The 20202-nt window shown below is 48.4% G+C and overlaps 1 protein-coding gene across 1 annotated transcript; it reads right to left on the reverse strand.

Moving 5' to 3' along the window:
• Positions 1-1821: 1821 nt before the first annotated feature.
• Positions 1822-18053, reverse strand: LOC121166267 (general transcription factor 3C polypeptide 2). The gene is made up of 18 exons (XM_040995373.1): positions 16689-18053; positions 16210-16531; positions 15015-15297; positions 11096-11190; positions 10702-10779; positions 10459-10557; positions 9840-10067; positions 9553-9664; positions 9247-9355; positions 7978-8003; positions 7696-7825; positions 4567-4711; positions 4321-4482; positions 4074-4161; positions 3695-3823; positions 3322-3474; positions 3066-3173; positions 1822-2845 (listed from the first exon to the last, which is right to left on the reverse strand). The coding sequence occupies exons 1-18, from the start codon at positions 16966-16968 to the stop codon at positions 2627-2629; spliced, it is 2766 nt and encodes a 921-aa protein (XP_040851307.1). The 5' UTR covers positions 16969-18053; the 3' UTR covers positions 1822-2626.
• Between the last annotated feature and the right edge of the window lie 2149 nt (positions 18054-20202).

Here is a 20202-nt window from a genome sequence, read left to right on the forward strand (position 1 = left end):
GCTCCACTTGCCGGCATCCAGCCCCCAGTTCACTCAATTCATCGTGTGATATTGGTGGAGAGAATCCTGTCAGTGGTGCTGGAGGAAGAGAGGAAGGGCATTCACTGTCACACTTCACGAAAGGGCCCCTGTGTGCAAAACAGCCGTTCTAAGTGGACTTAGAAACCTAACAGACCACACTTGAAGCAGGTCAGAAAGCCATATTACACTGAAGTCACACAGTCAGGTTCAACCCCTTCATCCGAATGCCTAATCTCCCGGGATCTTTAAGCAAAACAGCAATGCCTGGCTCATGGGAATAAGTAACAAAGTTCCTGAAACGGTACTTGATACACTTGCATCTGCTTTCCTTCCTCCTGCCTTGGCAAACATGAACACAGGGATGTTTACTGACAGATCTGGGAGGCTCCCTGGTGCAGGCAGAATTTGAAGAGGGATCCTAAATGATGGGTGGGACTTAGGTGGGAGAGGAAACAGCAGGGACAAGGGGACTGACAGATGAGAAGCCTGGGGGACACAGGCTTCTGACAGAAATGCATCTGAGGCATCATGGGGAGTCTGTTGGAGGTGGAGCCTGTGGTCGGGGACCAGGGCACCCAGCAGCAGCAGTGGGGAGGGTAGCACCGGCTGAGTTTCCCACCGCAGCAAACAGAAGAGGTGCTGCCATAGGCCACAGAGTTTGTCTGCTATGGAAGGCACTTTCCCTTCCTTCAGCTGCCACACCTGGGTGTGGCCTGGGCTAGGTTACAGAGTTAGGCGACCCTTGGCTCCACCACACTACTACGTTGTGGTCCCTGCACTGCTGACAGACCTGGGCTTCCTCTTCTGTTCAGAAAGGAGCTGGCATTTCTTGCTTCCCTCATTCTCTGTAGATTTCTGACCTGTGATGAACTCCCCAGAAAGGCAGAGCTCTTCCTAGATACCTGCCAGTCATCCCTCCAGAGGGTCAAGTAAAAGCTAACCTCTGCTGTCCCCAGTGGGAGCTGGTTGTCTGTTTCCCCATTTCCTAAGGACTTCTACCTCCCTCCAAATCCTAGCCTGAATTCCTGGGTGTCATAAAACCCAGCACAATGGCTCAACTGGCTTATCCTCTCCTTACAAAGTGCCAGGATTCCATATGGGTGCCAGTTTGAGCCTCAGCTTCTCTACTTCCCAATCCAGCTCCCTACTTGTGGCCTGGGAAAACAGTGGAGGATAACCCAAAGACTTGGGACCCTGCACTCGTGTGGGAAACCTGGAGGAAGCTACTGTCTTTGGATGAGCTCAGCTCCAGCCACACAGGCATTTGGGGAGTGAACCAACACATGGAAGATCTTTTTCTCTGCCTTTGCCTCTCTATGTAAATTTTCCTTTCCGATAAAAATAAATCTTTTAAAAAAAAAGTGGATATTTCCAGACATTACCTGAAGAATTGCTTATCCCTTCTGGAGAGACTGCAGTTTGCCTGTTCCTGGTTAATGGGTCTGCCATTACCCAGGAGGCAGTACTGTCGTCAGCTGAGTTGGCCTCGTCACCCAGTCAGTTAGCAATGTGGCAGTATCAGGAAGGAGGGGGCATTTAGCCTAGCAGCTGAGACACCTGCATTCCACATCAGGGGGCTAGGTGGGTGCTCCATTCCTGGCTCCAGCTTCCCGCTAATGCAGACCCTGGGAGGCAATGGGGATGGCTCAAATAGTGGGGTTCCTGCCACCCACACAGAGAACATTCCCACCCTCTGGCTTTGGCCTTGTTTGCTGAGGGCATCTGGGGAGTGGACTTGCAGACAAGATCTCCCTCGCTCGGCCTCTTAAATAAAAAAAAAAATGACGTGTGAAAGAATGGTTGAAGTAACTGAAGATATTTAATCTAGAGAAGGAAAGTCTTGGGAAACACATGATAGCTATTGTTAAATACTTAAAAAGGCAATTACAGGGGAGAATGGCTAGATTTTCTAACACTCATGAGTAAAATTAAGAGATTTACTTTCTGACTTGATATAAAGAAAGATTTCAAAAAGGTGACTGGGAGTGCTCAAGTAGGGCCAGGTGATTAGTGATGGGAGGAGATCCCCAAACAGGAGGTGTGAGGGCTGAGCCGCCACTTTCCTGGTCAACTGTCGCTGGTGGTCCTCAGTTCAAGGTGCTAGAGGCAGCTTCAGGCCCATGCGTGACCATCACCCCATCGGGCCTGTGTGTTGGCTACACTACAGAGGACGCGGGGGAAGGCAGTGATGATGGACCCTGGAGCACAGCCCCACAGCAGCCTTCATGAGGACACCCTTTCCAGTTCTCCAAACACCACTCACAAGTGGTCTCAAAAACACCCAGTACCTTTACTTAGCTTTCACCCTCTTCACAATGTGCTCAATATGAGCAAGTTGACTCCCAAGCCGGAGTCAGGCCTGAGTGTTGCCTGTGAGTCATAGCTGTAGGCTGAGGCGCCTATGTGGAAGGAGAGCCCCTACCCCTATGCCCACAGGGAACTGTGCCCGTAGAAGTCTGTAGAAGGAGAGGGATCTACGGAGTCCTGGGGAGGCAGGCCTCAAGGTCAGGCCTAGCAGCATCACTGTCCAGAAGGGCCCCAGGTCCTATGGCTCTGTGCATAGGGGCCGCTTGTTCCTGATAGAGTCACTCCTGCTGGACCAAGACTAGGGACTAGACAGAAGGCGGTGGCTGGCTGAAGGGAAGCCAGGCCCTTTCGGGGGAGAGGTGGCTTGGAACATAGCACTGAAATGGGCTCGGCTTTCCAGCTGCATTCGGTGGCCCAGAGGGGAGGTGAGTCCACGGACAAAATGGATCCGAACCAGCCCTGACTGCCCCCCGGATACCAGCCATCCATAGGAGTCCAGGTTGGGGCTGAAACGTACCTGTGAGAACAGAAAACAGAGAAATGCCTCATGATTGACCAAGCCCACTGTGGGAGCAAAGAAACGGGCCACAATCGAAAGGCTAGGACTGTGTGCAAGTGAACAGCAGAGAAAAGGGAAGCCACTGCATGAGGAAAAGGTTAACAGGCTGCTTCCCTCCAATTTCACTCACCACAGCCCTGAGTCGAGGGGAAGGCAGAGGCTGAGCCAAAGCACTTACCTTATGAATGGCCTCGAGCTGCAGCCTGTCCAGGCAGAGCTGAGAGTGGCCCTCTCCCACCTGCATGCGCAGCATCGGCTCTCTGTGCAGCAGGTTGTGGAAGGAACCCTGGCGGGAGCGGGCACACAGCAACAGGAAGCAAGTGGCTCTTTAGTTCTGCATCTCTGTGCCGGGACCCCTGAGGATTCCCCGTCATATGGGGAGCTCACTCCCCACCTCTTTTAATGCCACACTTGTGCTTCTGGTCTTAACTTACCAAATCTGTATCTTGAAAGAGTAAGTAGTGATGGGTGACAGTTTCAGCATATGTTCGTGCCTTGGGAGGATCGGGGACTCCAGATGAGGTGGAGGAGTGCTCTGGATCATCAGGACTGTCCTGATATGGCATCAGGTCCGCTTTGTAGATAGGCTGGAAAGGAGACCGGGATGTTAGGATCCGGAATGCTGGAGTCAGAACAAGAGCAAGGAGAAGGTAGGGTGGCAGAAGGACTTCAAGCACAAGAAGGTGGTGGTGTTTGACACCAGGGCTGAGAGACCTCGTACTAATTTAGATGCTACAGGAGGAGATAGGAGGCCATATGGTGGAGGATTCAACAGCGGGTGCTGCTGCTGGATGTTCATATACGTACAAATCTTCGCTCCACAGGTCGCTTGACATTTATCGGATTCAGTGCCATGTCAGGCAAGATGGCTGCAATGAGCTCCCCGGATATATCTCCTGCGGCTATTGTCCCAAGCCAGTCAGATCCTGAAAGACTCTAATAGGGAGAAACAGCATCACTCATTCATTCATTCATTCATATAGATAGATCTGTGAACTGGAAATGTCTGTATAATATGACGAGAGACACACACAAATAAATTTATCAAACATAACGCATATCCTTGATGGTACAGTTACCACATGCCTATTTTCTCTTATTTCTGCCCATAACTACTGCCTTTCGCTGATCATCACTAGTGAGAGAAGGAGCCTTTTCCCACGAACTACAGAAGAGAGAGGCTCACCCAGACAGTGCCTTTCCGAGGAGCAGTGAAGTAGGCCTTGAAACCAAGGTAACCAGCATCAATATAATGGATCCCACAAAGTCCATAACTGGAAGAGAAATAAAAAAAAAAAAAATCTCTCTTCCCTAGTTCCTTCTAGAATCCAAAGTATCCCAATGAACTGCCCCTTTGCACCAAATAACCCAGTACATGCTGCACCCCAACCCCAAGGCCCGGCCCCAGAGCTCCAATCTCCATCTTGCCGTACGAGGCATAGCAGTTGTCCTGAGCCACAGTGACGCCATTGTAGGGGAGCAGCCAGGCCAGCTCTGTACTCAAGAAGCGCTTGATAGAATTGATTGGCTCATACGGTCGTCGAAGGTCCCAGAATTTGATTTTTCGGTCACTCCCTGCAGAGACTAGGAAATGGCTGAGAAGACAGGAGATCAAATGAGAACACAGAAGAGCTGGCTTTGGTCTTGCCCTTCCCCGCCACAGCTCTCCTACCACTTACCTGTTGGCTTTGCACCACTGAAGAGTACGCACGGCCTGGTCATGGGCCAGGAAACACTGGAAAGGGTAGAGCTTTAAGGAGCCATCTGAGAGCCGTATCCGCTGCAGAGGCGAGTTGGTGGGAAGGTTCCAGAAAACCACCATGCCTGAAGGGACACAGTGTGTAGGCATTAAAGGCAGGCTCTCTCTTTCTTGTTGTAATTTCTTTCTCTGGGCCCTAAGACCATTTCCTGTCCTCAGATCTGATATACCATGAAATAATTTGGGAATTACAATTAGCTACTCAATACTCCACAGTTTAAAAAGGCTCTTAACCGGATATCTTAGTCCCATTTTTTATTAACAAAGCTAACCATTTAATCTGTAATCTGTGGTTGAATGAAATAGATTATGTGTACATAGCAGCTAGCCTCTACACCAAAGTAAATTAAAGTAAGGGACTTAAAACAATTTTTTTTATTATTTGAAAGGTAATACTAGGGGGAGAAATAGAGGGAGAGAGATCTTTCAACCGCTGGTTCACTCCATAAATGGCCACTCTAGGCCAGAGTTGGGCTGATCTGGTGCAAAGCCAGGAACGTCTTCCAGGTCTCCCACATGAGCGACGGGGCCCCAAAACCTGAGCCAGCCACCACTGCTTTCTCAGGCCAGAAGCACGGAGCTGGATCAGAAATGGAGCAGTACAGACATAGCTAAAGTTCTCGCCTTGCATTCAGCCAGATCTTTTTCTTTCCTTTTTTTTTTTTTTTTTTGAAACATTTTATTTATTTTTATTGGAAAAGCAGATACAGGAGAGATGAGAGACAGAGAGGAATATCTTCCATCAGCTGATTCACTCCCCAAGTGGCTGCAATGACCAGAGCTGAGCTGATATGAAGCCAGGAGCCAGGAGCTTCTTCAAGGTCTCCCACGCAGATGCAGGGTCCCCCCAGGCTCTGGGCCGTCCTCAACTGCTTTCCTAGGCCACAAGCAGGGAGCTGGATGGGAAGCAGGGCTGCTGGGACACGAACTGGCGCCCATATGGGATCCCAGTGAAAACTTTAGCCACTATGCTACTACACCAGACCCAATCAAATAAAACATTTGTTTTAAAAAAAAGTTCATAGATATGAATTATGAAAAAGCTATGCATGGGTTTAAAAAATTTTGTATCCAAATAAACATTTTTAATCCCACTTTCTTTTTAGATTTCTTTTTTTTTTTTTAATTTACTTTTCGAAAGACAAAGTTAAAGGGAGAGACAGAGACAAAGAGAAGGCAAGAGAGATCTTCCATCCCTTGGCTCATTCCCCAGGTGGCCACAATGGCTGGGGCTGGGCCAGACAGAAGTCAGGGACCCAGAGCTTCTTTCAGGTCTGTCACACAGGTGTAGGGGCCAAGCACCTGTGCCGTCCTCTGCTGCTTTCCCATGTGCATCAACAGGGAGCTGGATTAGAAGTGGAGCAGCTGGGTCTAGAACCAGTGACCATGGGATGCCAACACTGCAAGTGGCACCCTAACCTGTTACTCCAAAGCACTGGTCCCAGCTATGAACTTTCTGAAGACCTCTCTTCTGCTTGTACTTCAAAGTTTTCTGCACAGGCCCAGTGTGGTTGCCTAGCGGCTAAAGTCCTCATTTTGCACATGCCAGAATCCCATATGGTTGCCGGTTCTAATCCCGGCGGCCCTGCTTCCCATCCAGCTCCCTGCTTGTGGCCTGGGAAAGCAGCTGAGGACAGCCCAAAGCCTTGGGACCCTGCACCCTCGTGGGAGACCCAGAAGAAGCTCCTGGCTCCTGGTTTCAGATTGGTTCAGCTCTGGCCACTGTGGCTACTTGGGGAGTGAATCAATGGACGGAAGATCTTCCTCTCTGTATATCTGACTTTCCAATAAAAAATTAAATCTTTAAAAACACACACACACACAGTTTTCTGCACTAAAATAAACATCTAAACATATTTATTTACTTGAAAAGCAGAATGACAGAGAATTTTCTTCTGTTGGTTCACTCCATAAAGTCTCTCACAACAGTGAGAGATGGACAACAACAGCCTGAAACTCCATCCAGATCTCCCCCATGGATGGCAGAGGCCCAAGCACTTGAGCCACGATCTGCTGCCTCCCAGACTGCATTATCAGGAAGCTGGATCAGAAGCAGAGATGCCAGGACTCTGCACTCTGCTATGGGGCGGGAGTGTGGCAGGTGGTAGCCTAAGCTACCGTGCCACAATAACCATCCCTTAACTTCTTTGTAAGTCCATTTCCCATGAACATTTTTAAACTATCCTCGTACAACTGTGGTAAAAATAAAGGACAAATAACAATAAAAATTATCTGTAGCTTAATCTCTTCTGTACATAAACTCAAGGAATATGACATTCACGGGTTTCTCCAGGAAAAAAAAAAAACATACTGACACATAAGCAATATAAATAATTCAGCATGGGAGGAAACTGAGACAAGTGCAAACACTACTCAGTCATTAAATAACATTAGGAAGGACGACAGCTGAACACTATCGAGTAGCCTGCTCCCTGACAGTATAAGAACAGCATCACCCAAAGACAGCACATGAAGAGAGGCATGTTACAGGAGGATGTATAAGCGTGTGCATTCCCTCATCTTTGCAGCACAGTCTACTGGTGCTGCCTAAAGACAAGACTGCCATTCAAAGACATCACCACCTCATCACTCCACTCCACCACATAATGCTCATGTATGCATCTCCCTCCACTTTCTCGCCTTAAACATAAAACTAATGGGAAGCGACACTTACTAGGTGTTCAGTGAATTTTTCAGTTTGACTTCAGTCTTTTACTTGTCTTTAATTAAAGTACAAATACATTTAGTATTTTTAATTTAAAATTATTGTCTTTTAATATAAAATAGCTTATATAGTGAAAACCCTTTTTTTTTTTCAAAATTTTTGCCTTTAATCTTTTTAGTTTAACTACATAGATACATGCATGGAATTATGCTTATTTACTTTCATAATTTTTGTGTAGAAAAATTATGAACATTTTTCTTGGCATATTTTTACCTTGCTTACTACTGTATATAATGTACAATGAAGCAAAAAAGAACCAACAGCCAAAAAAAAAAGCATAGCAGCAAAGAGCAAATGGTCCCCTTATGTTCTGTTTGTTTTTACCATTATAATATCCAGCAGCCAGGTGATGGTGGGGCCTGGTTGGCATCCAGGCTAGGCTAAGGCACTGCCCACACTCAGAGGGGTCTGTGGCTTGCATAGATCCCACCTGAAGGGTTGCCACACACTGCACCTGTAGAAACAGAAGAGAAGCTTAGGAAACCTACTGTTTGCAATAGGCTCAAAGCCATCTCAAGGTACCAAGAGGAGAGACTCACTGTGGAATCAGTGAGGTGGGGCTCCATGGAGATGGAACCTCAGCTAGGTAGCAGGTTCCTCACTCACCTTATAGATGGTGGGCTTCATTGCATCTGTGAGGGAAGAAGAGCAGAAGCTGATGTGGTGGGCCTGAGGACAGAACTCCTAACCAGACCTTGCTCTTGGGCCAGGCTCTGCACAGGGACCTTCCCTGACCTTATCTTTCTGCCATTAAGCCTGTGAAGCCATGCCTATCTGTCCCCACCTTCCTTCTTCCTGTTGCTCCTATCAGAGCAGCTTAACGCCTCCTCTGCTCTCTTCTCATCCTTTCCTTTTCCAGAACTTTGCTCTGTATCCCTCTTTTCTCCTGCATTATCCACTTGCACCTTCCCTTCTCATTATTCCTGTATTCCCAAGGAATCATGTTCTATCTCCTGTCCAAACAAGCAGATAGCACTGCTCCTACCCCTTAATCAGACCTGCCACCTCATGCCCCTGTTGCTCTTCGCTCTTTTTCAACACCTATTGAACTACTTGGAGGACTTGGAAGCACCTCCTGCAACTCACTTCCTATCCCCTCCTCTACTTACCCACTGCACCGGACCACCATGTGCACCAGCAGGGCTCAAAAGTAGGTGCCTCTTTCTTAAATACTCAAGATTGTTGAAAACAGACAAATTCAACACACAGAAACTGTTTTCCCTGACCCTTTCTTCTTTGTCAGCTCAGATTCTCTCCTCTACACAACAGGATGTGTGCTTGAGTGTGTGTGCTGGGGTGGGCAAGTGCACGAGAATCCTGGTAGGGAGGCAGGGCAGGGGGACCAGCCCTACGCGTCAGCATCAGCCTTTAGCAGATTTTTACATAGCCAATTCATGGTGACACAAAGGGGGAAAATCTTGAGACATGAGAGAATGGGGAAGGGGACATAAAAGTCACCCACTGGGACACCCGAATCCCATATCTGAGCACCTGGGTTTGAGTCCTGGTTCTGTTGGGCCCCAACTTCCTGCCAATATACACTGTAGGCAAGTAATGGCTCTAGTCGCTGGCTTCCTGTTATTCACATGGCAGACCTAGAATGTGTTTCTGCTTCCTGGAGATACCCCAGCCAAGGGCTGCTAAACGCCTCTGGCAAGTGAACCAGAAGCTGGGAGCTCTCTGTTTCTCTGTCCCTTGAGTGTGCAATGTGTAAAGGAGTGCAATAAAAACTGCAAAAGAGACAGCCCAGGAGCAAAGGCATAAGGACCCAATAGAACAGAGGCAGGAAACTGAGCAAGGCCTTGTGTTAGGGACTATGCCAGAGGACTTTGGGAAGATGGACAGGCAGGCCTCGCTCTGGCCTCTGCTGCTCACCTGGAGGCTGCAGGGCCAGCAAGGCCTCAGGGTGGGGTAGACTGAAGAGCAGCACCTTCCCATCTGAGCAGGCAAGAGCCAGGAGACCCAGCCGGGGCAGGAGGGGAGCCTGGAGGGAAAACAGACCCAGCTGAGGAAGGCTGCCTGCAGGCACCTCCCAGAAAACTACTGAGGCTTGCAGCCCTGAAACCATGACACTCCACTGGCCACATGCCAACCTCCCTTCCTTTGGCTCCTAACAGCTCCCAGGGCCTCTTTGTCCTGGCTCCAAGTCCTGAGACCATCCCGCATTCAACAGGTGAGTACCTTCCGAGGGGTGCCTGGAAGTTCCCATGCTCCACTGGGGCAGAACTTGAGGTCCCAGATGCAGCCATGGTCACATGCAATGCCATACACAAAGTGGGCCCTGTTGCCAGGACTGGGGGGAGGGAAAAATGCATTTGTGGACAGTGGGTAGGGAGGAGCCTGGTGCTGCTAGAGCTGTGCTCCCTGGCTCACAGCACAGCCCAGGCCCTCCTCTCCATTCTGCCCAACCTCTGTTTTTCTGTCCCCCTCAACCACCCACCCATGGCAGTGTCCCAGCCCCACCTCACCAGCTTTCTTGCTGCAAGGTTCCAAGACCCCACAGCTGTAGCAGCCCAGGGCCCGAATGAAGCTGACTTAGTGAGTGTGTCTCATTCATGTCAGGGCTGGAGAAGAGGGCCACATACTGCGAGGCTCCTGCCCCCTCTGGCACAGGGCACCAGTCCAGAGCCCAGAGCGGGCCGCCTGTGAAGAAGGACACGTCCCAGCGCTCGGGGTGTGCTGTGATGGAGCTAAATCTAGAGCAAAGTCAGAGATGAGATGAGGAGATGAGTTAATTAAATAACAAGGACAGGACAGGTGCTTCACCTGAAGCCAAGCGTCCATCCAGGACAGCTTGCAGGGGAGAACACCCTTGGCCACCCTTGTCTTCCTCCATCCACCCCCTGCCCCCAAGTCTGCCAGTTCATCTTTGCTCACTCTGGTCTCCTGCGGTATTCTTGCTAGGGCTCACCCAGCCAGTTCTACCAGAGTAGCTGCCACCTCGTAAACTGGTTTCACCCCTATAGCTCCCCAGTCTCCCTCCATCTGGGTCACAGCACCACGCATTATGAATTAGAGGGCGGATCAGCTCCTAGCCAGGACTCCCATACTTGGCACCAGGAAAGAGAGGCTGGGGCACATCTTCACCTGTTTATCCTATAGAGTGTGCCATCTTCAGGGAGCCCTTCCCGCTGCACAGAAAACAGTGGTGACTTCTCCTCCTGGGGCAGGTAGGGAGCCGCTTCGCTGGGGGGCGGAGGCAAAGGGAACAGCATGAATCTGGAAACTTCCCCCATCCTAGGAATCTCACCACACATCCATAGTCCCCTATTCCCCTTGCATCTCTGGTGTCACCCCCTTTTGGCCATTAGGGACACTGTTCCAACTTACAGCTCTGAAAGTAAGTGCCACTTCCAGGCCAAAGGGATCCATTCGGCAAACTCCCAGTAGGAATGTTTCTGCTCCCGGCTGGAGAGACAGGAGAGGCATCAGTGGAGCAGGAGCAGGATTCCAGACAGCTCTGCCTGCACAAGCTTCTGTGAGGATCTGCACACTGTTACCAAGCTGGCAGCCACTGGGCACCTGGATTTGTGGCTGCCATGATAGCGAAACCGGCTTTTTGTTTTACTTAATTTGCACTACACAGCTCCAGAGCTCTTGCCCATGGAGCAGCATCTTTTGGTAACAAACCAGTCATCCCCCTGGCCCATCTGTGGGTCCGTCTTTCCCCAGGCCCTGTCAGCGGACTTCCCCACCGCCCTCTGCCTCTGGCCCCCGGGCTCACAGGTCCTTTGTGAGGTGGAGACACTTCCACACAGGAGCCATGATGTGGTTCGGTAAGCCGTTGGGCGCCATTCCCCGGCAGTGAGGCTTCTGCTTCTGAGGGTTGAATTGACGAGAACAGAAGAAAGAAATTTCTACTTTCAGTCCCCAGAGAAAGCTCTCTTTTCCAGCTTTTATGTAGCATCATATACCCTCCAAATACTGACCTATCAGCAGCTTAAAAAGATCATAATCTGGGATCAGCATTGTGGCATAACAGGTTAAGCCACCCCTTACAGTGCCAGCATCCCATATGGATGCCAATTCAAGTCTTGGCTGCTCTACTTTTGATCCAACTCCCTGCTAATGCACCTGGGAGAGCAGCAGCAGAATGGTCCAAGTTCCTACTCAAGTGGTTCTTGGCTTCAGCATGGCCCAGTACTAGCCACTGTGGCCATTTAGGGAATGAGCCAGTAGATGGAAGGTTTTTCTCTATCCCTCTTGGCTAACTATTTGAAATAAATATATCTTAGGAAAAGGAAAGAAGGAAGGAAGGAAGAAAAAAAAAGTTTGGTTTTGACCACAATGCTTTCTCCAGCCTGTGGGGAGTCCCTCCCTGCCAGGCTCATCCTTCTCTGACATGTCTGCTGCTGCTCCCACACCCCAGATGGTCCGTTCTCTTCCCAGCCCTGCACTTACTCTCCTGGTAGTCTCCTAGGCTACCATCTGTGTCTGTGCTGGTCTTGTTTACATCTCAGTAAATGTAAACTTGACTCAACTTTTCTACAAGTACTAGACTCACACAGTGTTGTGACAAGCCAGGGGCAATCAGTAAAAGAATCTGCAAAAGTACAGCCTTTGTATATTGGATATTTTGTCCATCATTAATTTCTTCCATTAACTCTGCCTTTTTTCAGTGGGGGGTGGGGGGGAGTTGCATTGAGGCCCCTGCACTGTCTCAGTTGTTAGAAGACAACTTCAGTTCTTCTAAAGGAGGTCTGGCCCTGCATCAAGCAGTGAAGGAAGGAAGGGGCAGACTTGGAGTAGGGCAGGGTGAGGAAGGAGTTGAATGGTTAAAGTTTCTAGTTTAAATGGAAATCAGCTAAGCAAAACAAAACAAAACAAAACAAACAAACCAAAAACCAAAAAACAAAAAACCAAAACCTGGTAGCCTGATACTCTGAACTTGGGATGCGGGACCATGATGGGGCTGGGAGGGCTGCTAGGAGGCAGGGGAGAGCTGGTGTCACTTCCTGACACGCTGGGTCTGCAGTGCCTCTAGGCCATGGGGACACCAGGCCCTCACATACGTTAAGTCAGCGTTTAAGGGAACAATGAAACACTCAAGAGGTCAAGATAGATGATAATTCAAGTATACCTTTCTTAAAAAGATCTATTTGTTTGAAGGTGAATGGGAAGAAAAAGCCATCTTCTATCTGCTGGTTCACTCCCCAAATGGGCAACAGCCTGGAACTCCATCTACATCTCCCATGGGGGTGGCAGGGGCTCAAGCACTTGGACCATCCATAATCCACGGCTTTCACAGGCGCATAAAGGAGGAGCTGGTTCAAACGCAGAGCAGCCACGACTCAAACTGGTACTCTAATACGGAAAGCCAGCATGATAGGCAGCAACTGAGACAATGCAGAGACCTCATTTATTTGGGTCCGGCACGTTAGCCTAGTGGCTAAAGTCCTCGCCTTGAATGCACCAGGATCCCATATGGGCACTGGTTCTAATCCCAGCTGCTCCACTTCCCATCCAGCTCCCTGCTTGTGGCCTGGGAAAGCAGTCGAGGATGACCCAAAGCCTTGGGACCCTTCACCTATGTGAGAGACCTGGAAGAAGCTCTGGGATCCTGGCTTCGGCTCCAACTGGTGCAGCCGCATGGGGAGTGAATCATCGGACGGAAGATGTTCCTCTCTGTCTCTCCTCTCTGTATATCCGCCTTTCCAATAAAAATAAAATAAATAAAGATTTTAAAAAAAAAAAGATTTATTTATTTTTATTGGAAAGACAGATATATAGGGGAGAGACAGAGAGGAACATCTTCTGTCCAATGATTCACTCCCCAAGTGAGCACAACGGTCGATGCTATGCCAATCTGAAGCCAGGAGCCTTTTCTGGGTCTCCTGCGCGGGTGCAGGTTCCCAAAGCTTTGGGCCGTCCTTGACGGCTTTCCCAGGCCACAGGCAGGGAGCTGGATGGGAAGAGGGGCCGCCAGAATTAGAACCGGCGACCATATGGGATCCTGGGCATGCAAGGCGAGGACCTTAACCACTGCGCCACCGCGCCAGGCCCAATAAATCTTTTTTTTTAAGATTTTATTTTTTAAAGATTTATTGGAAAGGCAGATATACAAAGAGGAGAGACAGAGAGGAAGATCTTCTGATGATTCACTCCCCAAGTGAGCGCAACGGCCGATGCTATGCCAATCTGAAGCCAGGAGCCTCTTCTAGGTTTCCCACGTGGGTGCAGGGTCCCAAAGCTTTGGGCTGTCTTCGACTGCTTTCCCGGGCCACAGGCAGGGTGCTGGATGGGAAGCGAGGCTGCCGGGATTAGAACTGGCACCCATATGGGATCCCGGACGTGCAAGGCAAGGACCTTAACCCTTGTGCCACCGCGCCGGGCCCAATAAATCTAAAAAAAAATTCTATTTATTTGAAATACAGAGATACAGAGAGAGATACAGAAAGAGAAAGAGAAGCAAAGAGAGGGGAGAGAGCCATGGAGAGAGGGAGAGAAAGAGAGAGAAGTATCTTCCATACTCTGGTTCATTTCCCATATGGCCATAACAACCTGGTCTGGGACAAATGGAAGCCAGGGGCCACAGGCCTTACCAGGTCTCCCATGTGGCGGCAATGAAAACACTTGGTCATCTTCCACTGCTTTTCCCAAGTAATTAGTAGGAAGGCAAACCTGAAGTGGAGCAACAGGCTAGCACGATGGCCTAGTGGCTAAAGTCCTCGCCCTGCATGTGTTGGTTCATGTCCTGAATGCTCCACTTCTTTTCCAGCTCCTGGCCTGCGGTCTGGGAGAACAGTAGAGGATGGAGGATGGCCCAAAGCCTTGGGACCCTGCACCTACATGGGAGACCTAGAGGAAGTTTCTGGCTTTGGATTAGCTCAGCTCTGGCCATTGTGGCCACTTGGGGAGTGAACCAGCAAATGAAAGATCTTTGTCTCTCCTTCTCTGTAAATCTGACTTTCCAATAAAAATAAATGAATCTTCAAAACAAATAATAAGCAGTGGAACAGCAGGAATACAGATCAGCGGTGCTAATACGGAATGCTGGCATTGCAGGGAGCAGCTTTGTCAGCTACAGCACAATGCTGGTCCCCCTGTTATTTTTCTACTTCAGAAAAAGTTCTGGAAATGGATAGTAGTGATGGCCGCATGACATGGTAGATGCATCAAATGCCATGTTACCAATTTAAATGGTTAATTTCATGTTATGCATATCCTATCATGATGTAAAAACAAAAACAATCCTTGTTGGCTCTTCCTGCTCTTGGTCCTTTCGTTTGCTTAGTTCAAACCCTGCTGCAATGCTATTCATGAGCATTCTACTTCTGGGAAAGCTGTCCTCTGCAGGGAACTTCTGGTCCCTCAAGATCCTAGCTATCAGGCCTCTGTGGCGCACAGCCACTGAACCACCCTTCAAAGCCTATGGCATTGGGTTCATACCCAGTGGAGTACCCTGTGCCTCACACCTCTGCATCTCTCAGCAGAGAAACAGTCAACACATGAGTGAATGCAACCCTCCTGGAGTGTCCCTAATACCCCAACTGTCCTAACGCTAGTCCCCCTTTCCCATCTCATTGGTTTTGGTCATCCACGCCAGAGCCATCTGTCCAGACATTTTGCTGACCGCACCCTGCCCTCTGCCCCCGCAACAACACTGTTATTTCCCCATTCACTTTCCTGTCCATTAGGCTTACCGCAGAGGTGGATCCTCTCGGGGTGCTGCGTGGCGCTGCAGGCTCGGGTTCCGATGAGCTTTCACTTGGGGCCTCACTCTCTTCCCCATCTTCAGCCTCAACCTGGAAGATGAAGTCTTCATCCTGCCGGGTGCTCTCTGCCTCTTCTCCACCTTGATCTGCAGCCTGTGGCGGGCTCTTCGGGGTGCTGGGGCTGCCCACCTTGGGGCTCTCAGGACGGGTCACTGGGGCTGGCAGGGTGGTCGAGAGCTCTTCAGCCAGTTCCTGGAGGTACAGAAGTGCCCTGTGGGACAGGGCAGAGTCAGAGCCACACTTGGCGACCCCTCACAGAAAACCCACGTGTTCAGACTAGTCTGACTCTTCTCACTGCATCCTCCCAGGAACTGTGTTAGCCAGCTGTTAGCTTCCCTCTCTCTTTTGCCTCCCCTTTGCCAGGTAAAAGAAAACAGAAATCTCAGGGAAGCTCAGTGGAAATCCCAGAAAAGTTTAGATCACAAGGGCCTGGTATGATAGCCTAGCGGTTACAGTCCTTGCCTTGCATCTGTCGGGATCCCATATGGGCACCAGTTCATGTCCTGGATGCTCCACTTCCTTTCCAGCTCCTGTGGCCTGGGAAAGCAGTTGAGGATGGCCCAAAGTCTTGGGTCCTTCCACCCATGTAGAAAACCCAGAAGAAGCTCCTGGCTCCTGGCTTCAGATCAGCTCAGCTCTGGCCACTGCAGCCACTTGGGGAGTGGACCAGCGGATGGAAGATCTTTCTCTCTCTGTCTCTCCCTCTCTCTGTGTATGTGACTTTCCAGTAAAAAGAAATGAAAAAAAAAAAGCACCCCCACTTTTTTTTTTTTTAAAGATCGGACCACAAATGAGGAATCTCAACCCAGGCCTTCTGATTTCCAAACCCAACTTGCCTTTCACTCCAGCACAGACCAGAACACATAGGGCCAGGGGAGAGAGTGGAAGGGCACATACAGGTATCAACAGGCCCCAGCAATGGGGAAAGCCACATGCAAAACATGTTATGGGGCACAAGGCTCAGTCAGTCAGCAGCACACATCATGGAGGCAGCTGTGGTTAAGAGCTGAAGGAACCCCAGCATCCAAAACCCATCTCCCACCCCACTTACCTGCTACCTGAGTAGTGTTTAACACCCATTTCCCCAACCCACCTCCACGAAGCTGCACCCCAGTATCCTTACACTTGGGCAGCCCTCCGGCGGGGTCGCTCCCCAGGAGGGGTCTCAAAGTCCTCAGGAGGTCTCTTCGGGGGTGGAGACTCTGGCTGCTCCAGGCCTTTGGACAACTTCAGCAGCAGCAGCTCTGCCTTGGACTTGCGCCCTCGCTTCTTAGGCATAGGGGCAGGGAGAGGGCCACCTTGATCTAAGAGACCAGGAGCCAGTGGAGCTGGTGGAGGGTTTGGTAGCTGGGGCCTTTTGGGGCCTTTCCGGGCCCTACCACCTTTCTTCCGGCCAGGCTTTGCAGCCCTGGGCTTTGAGACCTTGGACAACTCTGAAGAAAGATCTGTAGAGAAAAATATGGCTCTGTGAGACAGGATTAGTGCTCTGACTTCTTTGGAGTAATTATGCTGTCCTGTGAGCTCAATCTGCTCCTTTTGGTTTCTGTTAGGCCCCAGGGGACACAAAGCGACAGGAAGACAAGGCGGTACCTGGCTGGGTACCTGGCTGCGTAGACAGGCCGGAGAGGCCCTCCTGCCCAGAGGCATGCCTCATCTTCTCAGGGGAGTCCTCACAGCCAGACAGAGGCGTGGGCAGCGCGATCTCCAGAGAGGCTTCCGCACCGGTCGCTTCCGCAGAGGCCTTGACATCCAGCTGGCTCAGGGTCTCTTGTCCAGGACAGTCTCCCACAGTCATGGTCCCCACGGGGTCGGCCTCCCGCAAGGCAACACAGCCGACCCCGCAGGTATCCATCGGCACCCCCCAAAATGGCTGTCCCTGCATATGGAGACACACACATGAGAAGGAGGCAGGAACCTTTCACAGTCACTCAGATCTTGTTCTAGATTGTGTTTTTTCCCCACACTCACAACAGAAACAAACCCAAGTTCAATGATCATTCATTCAGTCCTTCAATGGTAATTGTTAAGCACTGTGTATATCAGACACTTTTAGAAACTGGTTAATATGACATGATGGCTGCCCTCAGGGAACTCACTTTCTGTATCACACACACACACAAAAAAAAGACAGTAAACAAATGATAACAGTGCCATTTATTAAGTGTTCATTATGTGCCAAACACTACATTGCTGTATATCCATTAAATTCAATCTTCAAGCATTTTTTTGAATGGGTATTGCTGTCAAAGCACACTAATTCCTCTCCACCTCTTTGAAACCCAATGAAACAAGTCACACACACTCTCACCTCTCAGAGAGAGAGAAAGAAGAAGCTATTATGTACCTAGGAAAGGGTGCCAGTTTCCTAAGCAAACTGTAAAGCATGGCTGACAGAAGCTAGGAAATTTAGACCCAACTGAAGGGGGCTGTCTATAAAGCTAACACTCATCTGTAAATCCTACACCAAGAGCAACTTGTTAAGGAACATGGAATTCCGTCTTTACCAGGGTTGGGGAGGTTAAGGAGGCTACAAGACAACTGAGGAATCCCATTAAGAGAACTTTTCCACACTAAAGAGTGGACTTGCCTGTCACCAATTTTTTTTTCTCTACATCCAAAAAGTCAGCTGTGCAACTTAACTTGAGCCAAAGTAAATGAATAAAAGTCAAACACTGACCATGGAGTCAAAGCCTAAGCAGCCCAGGGCCCTGCAAGAACTGCATTCTCACATTAACTTGCGTGTTGGTGACAAAGGCAGAAATGGTTCAAACCCCAGGAAGGAATCCCCACAGTTCTGTCTAAGCCTGAAGGATAAAGGACTCAGTAGCCGCAGTGGAAAGGTATGCTATTATAAATTCTGACAATTATACAAAGTAAAATTCCCAGCTGCCCTCCGGAAGAAGCTACCATAAGCAGACTTACAAGCTCTAACAATGCTAAACCAAGTGCTGTCAACAACACAATGGAACTTTCTATGATAAAGGAACAACAGAGCAGAGTCTAGGTAAATAAAACTCTGTTCACATTGTTCCTCAGTAACTAGTGACCCAAGACAGAACTACTCCATTCAAAAATAGTAATAAATGAAGAGGCTGGAACACAAAGTAACAAATGTACAAGATATCCTTTCAAAGGACATTTCTAACCAAAAACAAACAAACAAAATAAATTTAAAAAGGAGACTACAGAATCCAAAATAAAGAGTTCCAGAGGAATAAAACAATGGCAATTCAAAATGTAAGTGGGCAGTCACAAAGAAAATAACAGAGTAAAAGAAAACCCCAGGAGAAACAAACAAAAATGACACTGCGGGAAAGCAGCAGTGACACGGAAGGACAGGATTGAGAAAACCAGACTGCACAGGGAGAAAAGTGCTTAATGAGAAGCTGACAGATGGGAAAGAGAAAGTAGGACACTAACATGAATAATTGATGCTTCTCAAGAAGAAAGCTAAAAAAGGAAGAAAAAAAACTTCAAAAATTGAAAAGAAACTCTTTCATGATTAAAAAAAAAAAACTAGAGATTTCTTGAAATTAAAAAGGGGGTTGTGCAACAGGTGCCCCACTTGTGCCACTTGTGTCCCACATTCCATTATCAGAGCACAGCTGGAGTCCTGGCTGCTCCACTTCCAAAGCAGCTCCCTGTTAACGCACCTGGGAAGCTCCCAGCCACCCACATGGGAGACCTAAACAGAGCTCCTGGCTCCTGGGTGCAGCCTGGCCCACCCCTGGCTGCTGTGGCCTTTTGGGCAGGAACCCTCTGTCACTCTTAAAAGAAAATCCAGAAGGGAACATCACAGCTGAAGAAACATGTCTGTTACACAGAAAAAGAAAGAAAAAAATCCACTGGTCTCAGAGTTCCCAGAAATACTTGCTGGCATAAAATGCAGAAAAGGAGAGGACTGAGAGAATTCTCCACTGAACTAAGAGATCATTCATGCAAAAAAAGACAGGATGTCACCGTGAGCAAGCAACCTATTAGGAATTACAGCATGTAAGTACCTTTCCTTCAAACAAAAAGGTACCAAATATCTCTCCACCCCCCACAAAATCACTTGAAAACCTAACCCTGAGAGACAACTTGATACAAAGAATATTCTAATGGAGAAAGTTATGGTAATGCAAAGACTGGCAATAAGCATTTAATAAAGCAAACCTTATGTTCACACTTCCATGGCAACCAGAACCATAAAATAGATGCTAACTTGGAATTTGTAAAAGATTTCCCAAACATAAAAAGACTATGATCAAAAAAAAAAGTCTTTTAATTTAGCTTCTACAATTGATGAACTGAAAAATATACAATATCATTCAGATATTTAATGAAACTAAAAAAGCATTCTTTATTCTACCCGAAATATTCAGCATAAAGAAGCAGAAAAATTTTTAAAAGACCACAACAAAGGATCTATAATAAAGAAAACAACTAAAAAGAGAAAAAGAAGATATTCAAACTATATCATAAGAACATATATGCTAAATTCAGACATTTAAAGAATAAACAAAGTGGACTTAAAAGTCAAATTATTTAGTTTTTAAAACCAAAACTGAAGAAATAAGTTGAAGGCAAAGTCATGAAAATACACAAATATAAGCATAAAGAAAATAGGAGTTTTGATGGTTGAATTTACCAAAGTTGAATTCAGAGGGAAAATATCAAATGGGAGAAAAACAGTAATTTACAATGAACTAAATTTCAAATCATATAAAAGCTATACATGCCAATAACCTTTAGACATCACATAACATAGCCTCAAAACATGTAAAGCAAATTCTTTACGAAATAGAACTAGCTCCCTTTAGTCACTGTCAGGTCAAGTGAAGCTCCGGATAATTACTGACCTTTCTGTTGCTCAGGGTAGAGCTGCCCAGAACAGAATTCTCTCAAGTCAGTTCAAGTGCAAAGGGACTCCCCGCGGGCCACCTAACAGCTCACATCAACGGTCCCAGAAAAGCAGCCACTGCATCACCTACTCCACACCGACAGACGGACTCAGAAACTGCGTGGGGCCAGTGCTCTGCCTTTGACCAAGCCTCCAGGGGACTCCAACAACTCCCATACAGGAGCACTGGGAGGATGGGGGTGGGGAAGCTGTTCCGGAACAACTGCTTGTCAC

Source organism: Ochotona curzoniae, unplaced genomic scaffold (genome assembly GCF_017591425.1).
Source record: "Ochotona curzoniae isolate NIBS_2020 unplaced genomic scaffold, NIBS_Ocur_1.0 patch106, whole genome shotgun sequence".
Classification (NCBI taxonomy): Eukaryota; Metazoa; Chordata; class Mammalia; order Lagomorpha; family Ochotonidae; genus Ochotona; species Ochotona curzoniae.